Source organism: Phyllobates terribilis, unplaced genomic scaffold, assembly GCF_046119375.1.
Source record: "Phyllobates terribilis strain yellow unplaced genomic scaffold, ASM4611937v1 Scaffold_2__4_contigs__length_985480577, whole genome shotgun sequence".
NCBI lineage: Eukaryota > Metazoa > Chordata > Amphibia > Anura > Dendrobatidae > Phyllobates > Phyllobates terribilis.
Genome location: NW_027362762.1, coordinates 414,853,118 through 414,866,243, shown reverse-complemented (window position 1 = coordinate 414,866,243; position 13,126 = coordinate 414,853,118). Strand labels below are relative to the sequence as shown.

The 13,126-nt window shown below is 38.2% G+C and overlaps 1 protein-coding gene across 1 annotated transcript in view; it reads left to right on the top strand.

Annotated features, from left to right (window-relative positions):
• The window catches only part of GALNT17 (polypeptide N-acetylgalactosaminyltransferase 17), a 938,842-nt gene that overhangs the window by 211,486 nt on the left and 714,230 nt on the right, over positions 1 to 13,126 (top strand). Inside the window, exon 2 of the mRNA XM_073665134.1 lies at positions 1,768 to 1,951. Coding sequence (XP_073521235.1) covers positions 1,768 to 1,951 — 184 coding nt within the window. The remainder of the gene's footprint in view (positions 1 to 1,767; positions 1,952 to 13,126) is intronic.

The window sequence follows — 13,126 nt, the reverse complement described above, 5'->3', positions numbered from 1 at the left end:
GGGTCTCCTATTTTAATAACCAGTAAAGGCTAAGTATACGGCTGTGAGCGGATATTAATAGCCTGGGAAGCTCCATGGATATTACGCTCTTTCCAGGCAATAAAAATCAGCCCCAGCTTTCTGCTTTCCCTCTGCTGGTTTAACCATTTATTAAAAAATTGCGTACATGTACAGTAAGCTACAAACAGAAAGCACTGATTATATACCTCACTCACAAAGATCCCATCTACCCACCCAGGTAACAGGTAATCAGAGCAATAAATGTAAAGTATGATGTACACTAGAATCGATATTTCTATGTAGATAAAGGACCAAGTGGACCAATTTCTATCCACGTAATAAAGGTAAGTCCAAAAAGTAACAGTGTTCAATAGTGACAAAATAATACAGGCAAGGCACATCATAGTGAATAAAGAAGCAATTAGTCATGTGCCTTGCCTGTATTATTTTGTCACTATTGAAAAATATTACTTTTTGTACTTACCTTTATTTAATATGTGTATTGACATTGGTCCAATTGGATCTTTAGTTCTAATGATAAATATTGATTCTAGTGTAAATTATACTTTCCATTTATTGCTCTGATTACCTGTTACCTGGGTAGAAGGGACCTAGAAATGTATTGTAAAATTTGGTTTCAGAAATGTTAAAAATATCTGGAAACTTAGTGATAACCCCGTTGAATGGCAACCTTGCTTCCAACTTGAAAATAATAATTACCCAACCTCTAGAGGTTTGAGTAATTAGGGGGAACTTTGAGTTTCTTAAACACAGGTAAAACAGGAATTTTAAATAGTCAAGAATGCAAACGATTAGAAATGTGCCATATCTTTGTAGGGTGTCTTACTAGTTGACTGAAAGGGTTTTTTTTAACCCTAGTAGATTCAAAAGATATATGGACTTCAGCATAGCTTGTGCCAAGCAGGACAAATTCATATCTTATAATTATTCTATTGGAACTTCAATATCCCAAACTATACATGTAGAAGACATTCACATGGTTGATGAGAAATGGGAAAGCGCAACAATAGTTCAAATAAACAACCCTTTGATTTTCTGTCTATCCAACCATGGGATACAATGTTTTTTAATATAATGATTTACTTTGGAAGAAAGCACATATTGCTCCAAAACTTTTTAAGCTTTTTTTTTCTTTTTCTATATAGCCTTATCAAATGGTTTTATGTTATTGGTATATTAATTTACATTAGCACATCATTACTGCTTAATAGATATACAACTTTATAAGCAAAAGGGATTATCACAACAAATTAGTGAGATTTTTCCACATGGCTGCACAAAGGCACATAGCTTCTAGCTAAAACATCTGATTTGCATTACTTTCAGACCATTGAGAAAATGCAAACTCTTAGCAAGAGAGACGACATATTAAGTGATAACATTATGAAATTAGTCTCTAAAGGGAAAGTATCCATTATGTTTTAGGGTATGATCAAGTTTCCAGTATTTTAACTCGCATTCGGAGATGATGAAAATATGTCATTTTAATTGTAAATAGTAACTTAGTCAATTTGTATTTTGCAGTGCATTTTAAAGTAAATGATATGCTGTATTAAGCTAATGCAAAAAATGAAAGAAAAAGATATTAGGGTTTAATAAATTCACATAGGAATATGCAATAAATATTTGCATCCTGTTAAATCTGTGCTATAAAATATAATTCATTAGATTAAAAATAGAAATGTTTTATTCCAACGCACAGATGCACACAGAATATTTAAATTAACTGACTTTGCTTCTTTTTAGGCTTATCAAAATCACTTGGACTTATTGAAGGATATGGTGGTCGAGGAAAAGGTGGACTTCCAGCTACATTATCTCCTGAAGAAGAAGAGAAAGCCAAAGGACCACATGAAAAATATGGTTACAATTCCTACCTCAGTGAGAAAATTTCACTGGATCGGGCTATACCTGACTATAGACCAACTAAGTAAGTAAAAGTAACTACAGTACTTTTGAATACAGAATACACAAATTTGCCACAGTGTTGCACACACAGTTAGTTACCTGGCTTATACAATCTCTTGTAACTTTTAAAAACAAAGCAAGTCATATTAAAGCGCTCTAAATTAATAACTGATGGTCTCCCTTAGGTTAAGGCTATATGACAACATGTGTTGCGCTACAGCGGTTCTCAGATGTCACCACCTCTTATTATACCTGTTGTTATTGTTGTTATATCTGCAACTTTGTGACAGAAAATCCAACTCAGTTGGATAAATTTGCGACATTGTGTCACAGTCGTGTTAGGTCACAGGTTGCAATGTGACACCATAAGACATCATTGTATGTGATGTTGCAATGCGACATTGCGAAATTTCACAAAAAAGCTAACATTGCTTAACCCTAGTCTTTTGGTGCATGATACCTCTGCTTTTTCTCTGAAAGAACACTATGCTGTATTGACTCTCATGTAATTATAAGATTAAACAGATTGTGCCAATTTGGTTAAGGATAAGGTCATTGAAGTTATATAAAAATTCTACTTACTACTCCTACAATCGAAGGTTCCATCACTGGATCTATTCCAGACGTTAGTAGAAAGGGACTTGAAACTACTACATGAGCATATTAGATCATCCCACCGATATAGGAACACAAGTTCAATTGAATTTAAAGCTGTCACTGACCTACAAGAAAATCTGAATCTAACAATTCGACAATTGGATATGGGGGGGTGCATTTCTGTACTAGATACACCATTGTACATCAAACTGGCTAATGACATTCTTAGTGACTTATCCACCTATAGGATTCTCCCATCCGATCCCACTACCTCTTAAAAGTATACATTATTTCAGGTTTTGGAAGAGGGTATTAGTTTGGGCGTCATCAACAACAAACTTCACAGATGGCTTTTACCAGATTATCTTATATTACCAATTTTCCACGGTTTACAAAAAACCTATAAAGGGTTTTTCCACCTCCCCTTTGCCCAATTATTTCAGCGATTGGTTCTTTCAATGAGAACCTAAGTCAATGGGTGGATGAACATCTTCAACCCCTTGTAACTAGAACCCTAGAATATCTGAAAGATACCACTACTGTTTTGAATGTCTTTGATAAATTTAAATGGAATGATGGTTTCATGTTCGTAACATGCGATGTGGTGAACTTGTACTCCACCATTCCTCATCGTTTAGCTATTACTGCCATTCAATATCATTTGGATAGGTATAGTAATTATACATTGAATTTAAAACAATTTATCATCATGGCTCTCTGATATCTGCTGCATCATAATTTTTTTATGTTTAATTCACATTTTTTTCTCCAGGTTCTGTGCGCCCCTATTGGCTCTAAGTTTTTCCCATCTCTTGCTATTCTTTATATGTATAGGTGGGTGGAGGGTTATATATTTTCTGACAAAAACCCTTATTCAAAAGACATAAAATTGGTTCGGAAGATACGTGGATGACCTCTTCATGTGGCAAGGTGATTCCACTGCCATTGAAGGCTTCACCACGTACTTTAATTCAAATGAATTTAACCTTAGATTCACAGTCAGTAGTCCCACTGCAGAAACTTCTTTTTTGGACATACAGTACAGACCAAAAGTTTGGACACACCTTCTCATTTAAAGATTTTTCTGTATTTTCATGACTTTGAAAATTGTACATTCACACTGAAGGCATCAAAACTATGAATTAACACATGTGGAATTATATACTTAACAAAAAAGTGTGAAACAACTGAAAATATGTCTTATATTCTAGGTTCTTCAAAGTAGCCACCTTTTGCTTTGATGACTGCTTTGCACACTCTTGGCATTCTCTTGATGAGCTTCAAGAAGTAGTCACCGGAAATGGTTTTCACTTCACAGGTGTGCCCTGTCAGGTTTAATAAGTGGGATTTCTTGCCTTATAAATGGGTTTGGGACCATCAGTTGTGTTGTGAAGAAGTCAGGTGGATACACAGCTGATAGTCCTACTGAATAAACTGTTAGAATTTGTATTATGGCAAGAAAAAAGCAGCTAAGTAAAGAAAAACGAGTGGTCATCATTACTTTAAGAAATGAAGGTCAGTCAGTCCGAAAAATTGGGCAAACTTTGAATGTGTCCCCAAGTGCAGTTGCAAAAACCATCAAGCGCTACAAAAAAACTGGCTCACATGAGGACCACCCCAGGAAAGGAAGACCAAGAGTCACCTCTGCTTCTGAGGATAAGTTTATCCGAGTCACCAGCCTCAGAAATCGCAGGTTAACAGCAGCTCAGATTAGAGACCAGGTCAATGCCACACAGAGTTCTAGCAGCAGATACATCTCTACAATAACTGTTAAGAGGAGACTTTGTGCAGCAGGCCTTCATGGTAAAATAGCTGCTAGGAAACCACTCCTAAGGACAGGCAACAAGCAGAAGAGACTTGTTTGGGCTAAAGGAATGGACATTAGACCAGTGGAAATCTGTGCTTTGGTCTGATGAGTCCAAATTTGAGATCTTTGGTTCCAACCACCATGTCTTTGTGCGATGCAGAAAAGGTGAACGGATGGACTCTACATGCCTGGTTCCCACCGTGAAGCATGGAGGAGGAGGTGTGGTGGTGTGGGGGTTCTTTGCTGGTGACACTGTTGGGGATTTATTCAAAATTGAAGGCATACTGAACCAGCATGGCTACCGCAGCATCTTGCAGCGGCATGCTATTCCATCCGGTTTGCGTTTAGTTGGACCATCATTTATTTTTCAACAGGACAATGATCCCAAACACACCTCCAGGCTGTGTAAGGGCTATTTGACCAAGAAGGAGAGCGATGGGATCCTACGCCAGATGACCTGGCCTCCACAGTCACCAGACCTGAACCCAATCGAGATGGTTTGGGGTTAGCTGGACCGCAGAGTGAAAGCAAAAGGGCCAACAAGGGCTAAGCATCTCTGGGAACTCCTTCAAGATTGTTGGAAGACCATTTCCGGTGACAACCTCTTGAAGCTCATCAAGAGAATGCCAAGAGTGTGCAAAGCAGTCATCAAAGCGAAAGGTGGCTACTTTGAAGAACCTAGAATATAAGACATATTTTCAGTTGTTTCACACTTTTTTGTTAAGTATATAATTCCACATGTGTTAATTCATAGTTTTGATGCCTTCAGTGTGAATGTACAATTTTCAAAGTCATGAAAATACAGAAAAATCTTTAAATGAGAAGGTGTGTCCAAACTTTTGGTCTGTACTGTATATTTAATTGGTGACTCTAAAACCCCTGAAGTAGAAATGCCCCTCCAAAAGAAGGACATTTCTGGAAACTCTGTCATATTTTCCTCCAGTTCACATCACTGTCCCATTATACGTGCGATACCCTATCAATATAATTCAATCATGCCAGACGGATTTTTTTCACAGTTCCTTGGTCAATGAGAGTATTTTCATCAGTAAAAGGCTAATTGATATAGGCTACAATAGTGTCAAAGTTATTCATGCTCTGAAGACTATTTCAAATAAACCTAGCTCTCTCTTATCACACAGTGAATATTCTTTTCACAAAAATACACAATCCTCTATTACATTCTCAACTGCCTATAGCAGGCAATTTAATGATCTAAAAATTATCATACTCGAGTATTTGCCCGTAACAAATCAAGACGACATCTTATGCAAAATTATTGATAATGAATGTACTGTAGATGTGTCACCAAAAGGGGACTCACCCTTTGCAACATATTGTCGCCTAGCCTCTTGAGACACCCAACTCTGACATTTAATTGGTTAACAATAAAGGGGTTTCATAAATGTGGAAGCAGTAGCTGCAATGTATGCACATATGCATTGGAAAGAACATGTTTGTTTACAATATCTCCCACCATCAATTACAACATTACTGCTTTCATAAACTGTGATACTAAATTTGTATATATTTGTATATATTGTATCACATGTTTATCATGTCAAATAAGTTATATTGGCTGTACCACCCGAAAAAGAATTGCGAAGTAGATATCAAATATCGACGATAATAATAGTACTTATTTGGGAGCATCAAAACATTTTGTGTGCATTCACAAGGGGGATCTTACGCACTTTGCGTTTTTTGGCTTGGAAAGAGTCGGATACCCCAGACGTGGAGGAAACTGACAGAAACACCTTACGGTGAGAGCAGCTTATTGGATATTACATTTGGACACTAAATATCCTGAGGGAATGACTTTTAAAAATGATCTTTTCTGTATATACTAATTTTGTTCTATTGTAATTGAGTATACAGTGCCTACAAGTAGTATTCAACCCCCTGCAGATTTAGCTGGTTGACACATGCGGAATTAAATTGGCATTGTGACATTTGTACTGTAGATCAGCCTGGAAGTGGGAAATGCACTGCAGCAAATTATTTTTTTTATTTATTTATTTTTATTTATTTTTTTTAAACGTTAAAAGTTAATTCAGAGTGTCATTTATTATTCAACCCCTCAAATCACAAGAATTCTGTTTTGTCCCCCAAAAGTATTAAGAAGTAGTTCAGGCACCAAGAATAATGAGCTTCACATGTGTGGATTAAAGATCTCTTTTGCCAGCCTTTTCTGACTATTTAAGACCCTCCCCAATCTTGTGAACAGCACTCAGACATGGTCAACATGGGAAAGACAAAGGAGCAATCCAAGGCCATCAGAGACAAGATCGTGGAGGGTCACAAGGCTGGCAAGGGGTACAAAACCCTTTCCAAGGAGTTGGGCCTACCTGTCTCCACTGTTGGGAGCATCATCCGTAAGTGGAAGGCTTATGGAACTACTGTTAGCCTTCCACGGCCAGGACAGCCTTTGAAAGTGTCCTCCCGTGCCGAGGCCAGGCTTGTCCGAAGAGTCAAGGCTAACCCAAAGACAACAAGGAAGGAGCTCCGGAAAGATCTCATGGCAGTGGGGACATTGGTTTCAATCAATACCATAAGTAACGTACTCCACCGCAATGGTCTCCGTTCCAGACGAGCCCGTAAGGTACCTTTACTTTCAAAGCGTCATGTCAAGGCTCGTCTACAGTTTGCTCATGATCACTTGGAGGACTCTGAGACAGACTGGTTCAAGGTTCTATGGTCTTATGAGACCAAGATCGAGATCTTTGGTGCCAACCACACACGTGACGTTTGGAGACTGGATGGCACTGCATACGACCCCAAGAATACCATCCCTACAGTCAAGCATGGTGGTGGCAGCATCATGCTGTGGGGCTGTTTCTCTGCCAAGGGGCCTGGCCATCTGGTCCGCATCCATGGGAAGATGGATAGCACGGCCTACCTGGAGTTTTTGGTCAAGAACCTCCGCTCCTCCATCAAGGATCTTAAGATGGGTCGTAATTTCATCTTCCAACAAGACAACGACCCAAAGCACACAGCCAAGAAAACCAAGGCCTGGTTCAAGAGGGAAAAAGTCAAGGTGTTGGTGTGGCCTAGTCAGTCTCCTGACCTTAACCCAATTGAAAACTTGTGGAAGGAGCTCAAGAATAAAGTCCACATGAGACACCCAAAGAACCTAGATAACTTGGAGAAGATCTGCATGGAGGAGTGGGCCAAGATAACTCCACAGACCTGTGCCGGCCTGATCAGGTCTTATAAAAGACGATTATTAGCTGTAATTGCAAACAAGGGTTATTCCACAAAATATTAAACATAGGGGTTGTATAATAATTGACCCACACTTTTATGTTTAAAATTTAAAAAAATTCAACTGAGCAACATAACTTTTTGGTTTGTAAGATTTATGCTTCTGTTCATAAAACCTACTCTCGTTTGCAGTTTGAAGGCTCTAACTTATTTGCATCTTATCAAACCAGCTAAATCTGCAGGGGGTTGAATACTACTTGTAGGCACTGTATATGTTGTCATTCATTTGCACAGCTGTTGTATTCTCAATGCAATTATAGCCTTCTTTTTGATTGCATCTTTTCTTATTTATATACTAGTCTGTATTTTTTCTCTGGCATCCTATGACTAAGGGCGCAAATACCACGCCAGAAAGGTGTCAGGTGTTTTTAACCTTTTCCTGTTTTAAATTGGCTGAATACATTTTTGTATTTTACCTGGTCGGTTTGTCGACATTAATCTTCTTTTTCTCCTAACCCTAGCCTTGTACAGGGCCTCTGCAACAGCAGCCCTCATTCTGCAGTACTTGACATGTCATTGTATCGCATGTATGGGACACAGATTTTTGATGGTGTCAGCATTTCTCTACAGCCATTTTTACCTTTGATAACAGTACTGAGATTCCTCCATGAATTGATTATCTTCCAAGGATTAATCAAACAGAAAGCGAGCTTTTAATACTATGAGTTGCTATGAATTTAGACCCCCTATGCACATTAGACTAAATTAGGATGAACCAGTCTATATTGACAGTCTAATGTGTATAGGCAGCACAATGGATCAGTGGATGCAGAATTAAGAGTACGTGCAGAAGAGTGGAAATAAGCCACAGTAGGAATACTGTATATTTTTATCACTAGGTTATGTTATATGTATCTCTATATCTACCTGTTAACTAAAATCAGTAGCATTTTAAAAACAAAAAATCAGTAGCATTTTAAAGACAAATAAACGGTAGCATATCATGACCATGGTGGCTCAGGAGTTAGTGCTTCTGCTTTGCAGCACTGGGGTCCTGGTTTCAAAGTTCTCCCTATGTTTGCATGAGTTTCCTCTGGGCACTCAAGTTTCCTCCCACATTACAAAGACACACTAATAGGAATTTAGATTGGGATCTCCAATGACGATAATGTCTACAAAATGCTGCAGAATGTGATTGCGTTATATAAACAAGTAAAATAAAAAATAAAGTATGGGGGCTTACTAACATCTTCCTGGAGAGAAGGATCTGGCTTGCTGCTGTCAGGCAGTCTCATAGAGAATGATCATTCCTGCTTATGAGGGAAACAAGATCAGGGGTAGACACACCATTGGTGCAGCTGCTTCAGTTTCAAAATATCACAGACCTTAAAGTGATGCATTATGAAGAGCTAGAGGGCCCATGTACTCTTCTTCTATCTGTGTCCATTCTTGATTGCGAGAAATATTTGTTGACCGAGTGATCTTTTGTCTGACAGTTATCTAAAGTGTATGGGGGCCTTTGCTATCCTACTGTTATGATAAATGACTCGAGGGTCTTTTACTCGAAGGTACTGTATTATTGTTAAAAAAAATCAGTAGATCAAACAAAAGTTCTTCAGTGGAAATATGCGCAGTGATCAAATGATCAGCAGAAAATCACTCAAATGTCATTGATTAAATTTTTTTAAAATAATTGTTTGTTTAATGGTGTAACAAGCATCTGCTTGTCGTTTTACTTGAAACCAAAAGAATTGAAAAAAAACATGCAATCATACAAGTGATTATCAGCACACAAAACTCATATGAACACTGTACTATAAAAATGCATGAGTTGCGAACGTTTCAAGCTTTTTACTATATATCGTTGATTTGTGCTCATTTTAGTAATTTATCTTACCGGGTAAAATGAGCCGTAATCATATGGAAATGTTACATCTGCTTGATGCTGTACTTCCAAGCAGAAAGTATTTATTAATACATATGACTGAGCAGTTGGTAGATAATTATTGTAAGATTCAGGTTACTAAATCATTTTCCATTTTCTTCTGACTGTATTAGCTCTTATCTTTAATGAGAAATAGTTGGCTTCATAAATGTTTCCTTTCAAGTATAATACATAGTTGATAATTTGATACAGTGGAAAAGGTGTTTTTTAAAAAGCACCAATCAAAGTTAGTTTTAAACAAAACATTTCTATAAAAGTAAGCAAACTCCTCTTCTTTAATTGATGAAAATTCCTTCTGATTGTAATATATCACCTCTGGAAGTCTCCCTAACTTTTCTTACTGTTTTTTTTATAAAGTTTTATGGCTTACAACCAGTAAGGTGAGGAAAGCTGCAGTTGGCTTGGCACTTGGTTTCATTCTTTACTCCATATACAGAGATCTACACTTTGCCACTTGGAGTTCTCAAGTCATAAATCTTGAAGTAGTCAACTTACTACAGCTTATCAGTAAAGGCCCCTTCACACTTAGCGACGCTGCAATGATCCCGACAACGATACGACCTGTCAGGGATCGTTGCTGCGTCGCTATGTGGTCGCTGGTGAGCTGTCAAGCAGGCAGGCTCACCAACGATCAGGGGAGCAGCGACATCGTGGAAAGAATCTTTCCACGATGTCCTGCTCCTGGTTACGAGCCTGCAGAGGCAGGAGCAGGCTGGTAACTATGGTAAACATCGGGTTACTAGGGGCACACGCGCTCCTAGTAACCCGTTGTTTATCATGGTTACCACTCTGCTACAGTGAGCGGGAGGTTACCGCTCACTTTAGCAGGCTCGTGACCATGATAAACAACGGGTTACTAGGTGCGCGTGTGCCCCTAGTAACCCAAAGTTTATCATGGTTACCAGCCTGATAGCTGCTCCCGCTGGTCACACACAGCAATGTGTGCTGACCAGCGGGAGAGCAACGACCAAAAAATGGTCCAGGACACTTTGCAGCAATCAGCGACCTCACAGCAGGGGCCTGATCGTTGCAAAGTGTCACACATAGCGACATCGCTGGTGAGGTCGCTGATGCGTCACCAAAACCGTGACACAGCAGCGATCTCGCTATGTGAGACGGGGGCTTAAGACATGGTCAGAAGTGAAGCTGGGTCATATACACAAATTAGGTAACTAGACATCAATGTACAGGATAAAGCACAAAAAAGGTCAGAAACAAGCCAAGGTCAATATTCAGCAGTTACACAACAAGTTTCAGATTACCAAGCAAAAGAAAAGTCAAAGAAGACAAAAGTCAACAACAAGTATACAGACAGATAAAGGGAGAATCCAGATATAATGCAAAGCCTAAAACACTACCTGGCACAGACAAGTAAAAATAGAGATTAAAATAAAGCACCCAGTGCTCTGATCAGCAAAATTTTCTGATCCAAATTAGCTGACCAGCTGGGAGATCAGATTGGCTAATCAGCCAGATATACAGATAGACTGGGCAACATGCAACATTCCCTCTAGAGATAAACAAATAGATTTAAAACAAAGCAATTTTGGCTCAAATTTTCACCAAAATATTGGATTCGCCAGCGCAAATCCAGCAAAATACTGGGCTGCTGCCATTTTTCTAAAGGGCCTACAAGGTGTAAATAATTTATATATAATAACTTGGCCTCACATGTTATCTCTGGTCCGGTCGTCTCTTCAGGCACCCAGACTCTTTTTTTTAGGTGTTCTGACATCACATGAAGCCTAGTTATTGACTATGCCTCATGTGATGTCCAGACCCCAGATCATATTGAACATATAAAACCTGAAACTCATTTCTCCATGGCCCTCATCTGTTGCTCTCTATTGTCTGATCTTCTTATCAGGCACCCTGTTGCATTCTCCTGTCTGACCATCTCTTCCAGTGTCTCCAGCAATGACTACACAGGAACAAGTGAGGGCCAGGGAGAAGTATTATTTTTTTTATTATTTTTTATCCTTCATATAATATACTAAGGGCTTATGGAGCCACCCATAGCAAAATAAGGCACGTTCGATTCACATGAGATACATTTGATGCAAATTTAATTTCTCTGTTCAATTTTGAGTGAATCTAACAAATTTGAATTTTGGCATATTTGCTTATCACTAATCCTCACCAACTTCCCCACAGATTCTATAACAAAGTAACAGCACAGGTACATGGCAAGGTGGGTAAATTACAAGGAGAACCTGTATTTCAGTAAAGCTGTTGAAATTCTATCTTATTTAGCCATTTGCACATATTAATAAACACAATAGATCAAAAAATTGCTTTACTCATACTTTTGTCATGCTAGAAGACTTAAATTTGTGTACACATTAACTTTTGCCATAACCACCAATTTTCTGCCAGAAATGGCATTGAAACTAACATTGTGCAGCAAAACATATCACATACTTCGACCAATCTTACAGATAAGTAATATTATATTGTCAGATTAAAAAAAAACACGCAAAAAAGATGCATATACACATAAATACCTATTGAAGTACTTCAATTGATAGTGTTTCTGCTTTAGATATCTGGCTTTCTGAGCAAGAAAGACAGGCCATACATTTTACAGCTTTTAGCTTCAGTAATACATTTGAAATTTTCCATGATTTATTAATCTGACTATTTTTAGAGATTATAGGATAAGACCATTGCATCTTACATATCCTTTAAGGTTGTTATATGCTTACCTTATCTAAATTTTTGTTGTTGCCACCCATTTAATGATAGAACTTGAAGAAGCACATATGACAGTTTTTTGACAGATACTTTCATTCAATTTACACTATCCAAATTTTTCTCATTTATTGGCATTTCTCTTGTTATGTTAAGTTACATTCTATTTGAGTGAGTCATAAAAAATAATGATGGTTTTCAATTGTCAATATGCATAAAACTTTGTTATTAAAAAGTGATAAATGCAAGTGAAAGTTGGATTCAATGTGTTGCAATAAAAAAATATTTGTACAAATTCATTCCCCACTGATTTTAAGAAAGAAAGTCTAGTTTAGGTCTCTGATCCCTTCATAGATTTCTTTCTACCAAGCAAGCAGTATCTGGCATAACATGTAGCCACCTCTACTCATTTGGAGCTGCCTTTTCCCATACAGTGGACTGCTAGGGTTGTTTCTATGCAAAGAAAAATAGAGAAAGGGCCTGAGTTGAACCCCGCCCCCCTCTTCATTATTAATGTCTAGAGTCTTGACTTTTCTCAATTATAAAAATAACAGGGGCAATGTTTGTGCTTACCTGGCAGCTTTAAATATAACTACCATGGACAGACTTGACACTAGCCACGCCATTTACCAGAAGCTAGGGTTTGCCCTAGCCTTCACCATTTAACTTCTGTACAGGCATCTGGATTTATGCAGAGACACCTGTGTTGGATCCACTGAGTATAATGTTGGCAGGTGGTGCAGGCTGGCAGGAGTTTTCAGGTAACTGGGTCAGAAATATGAGGGCAGACAAAATCGCAAGACAGAAAAATCATCAATAAACAAGCCAAGACCAAAACAATAGTAATACAGGCTAAACAGAACGGACAAGAGATTTGAACCGGGGATGGTAAAACTATGTCTGGCAGCTCTGGGAGCATAGTAGGATGTGGTGCTGTTCAATTGGCCAAAGCA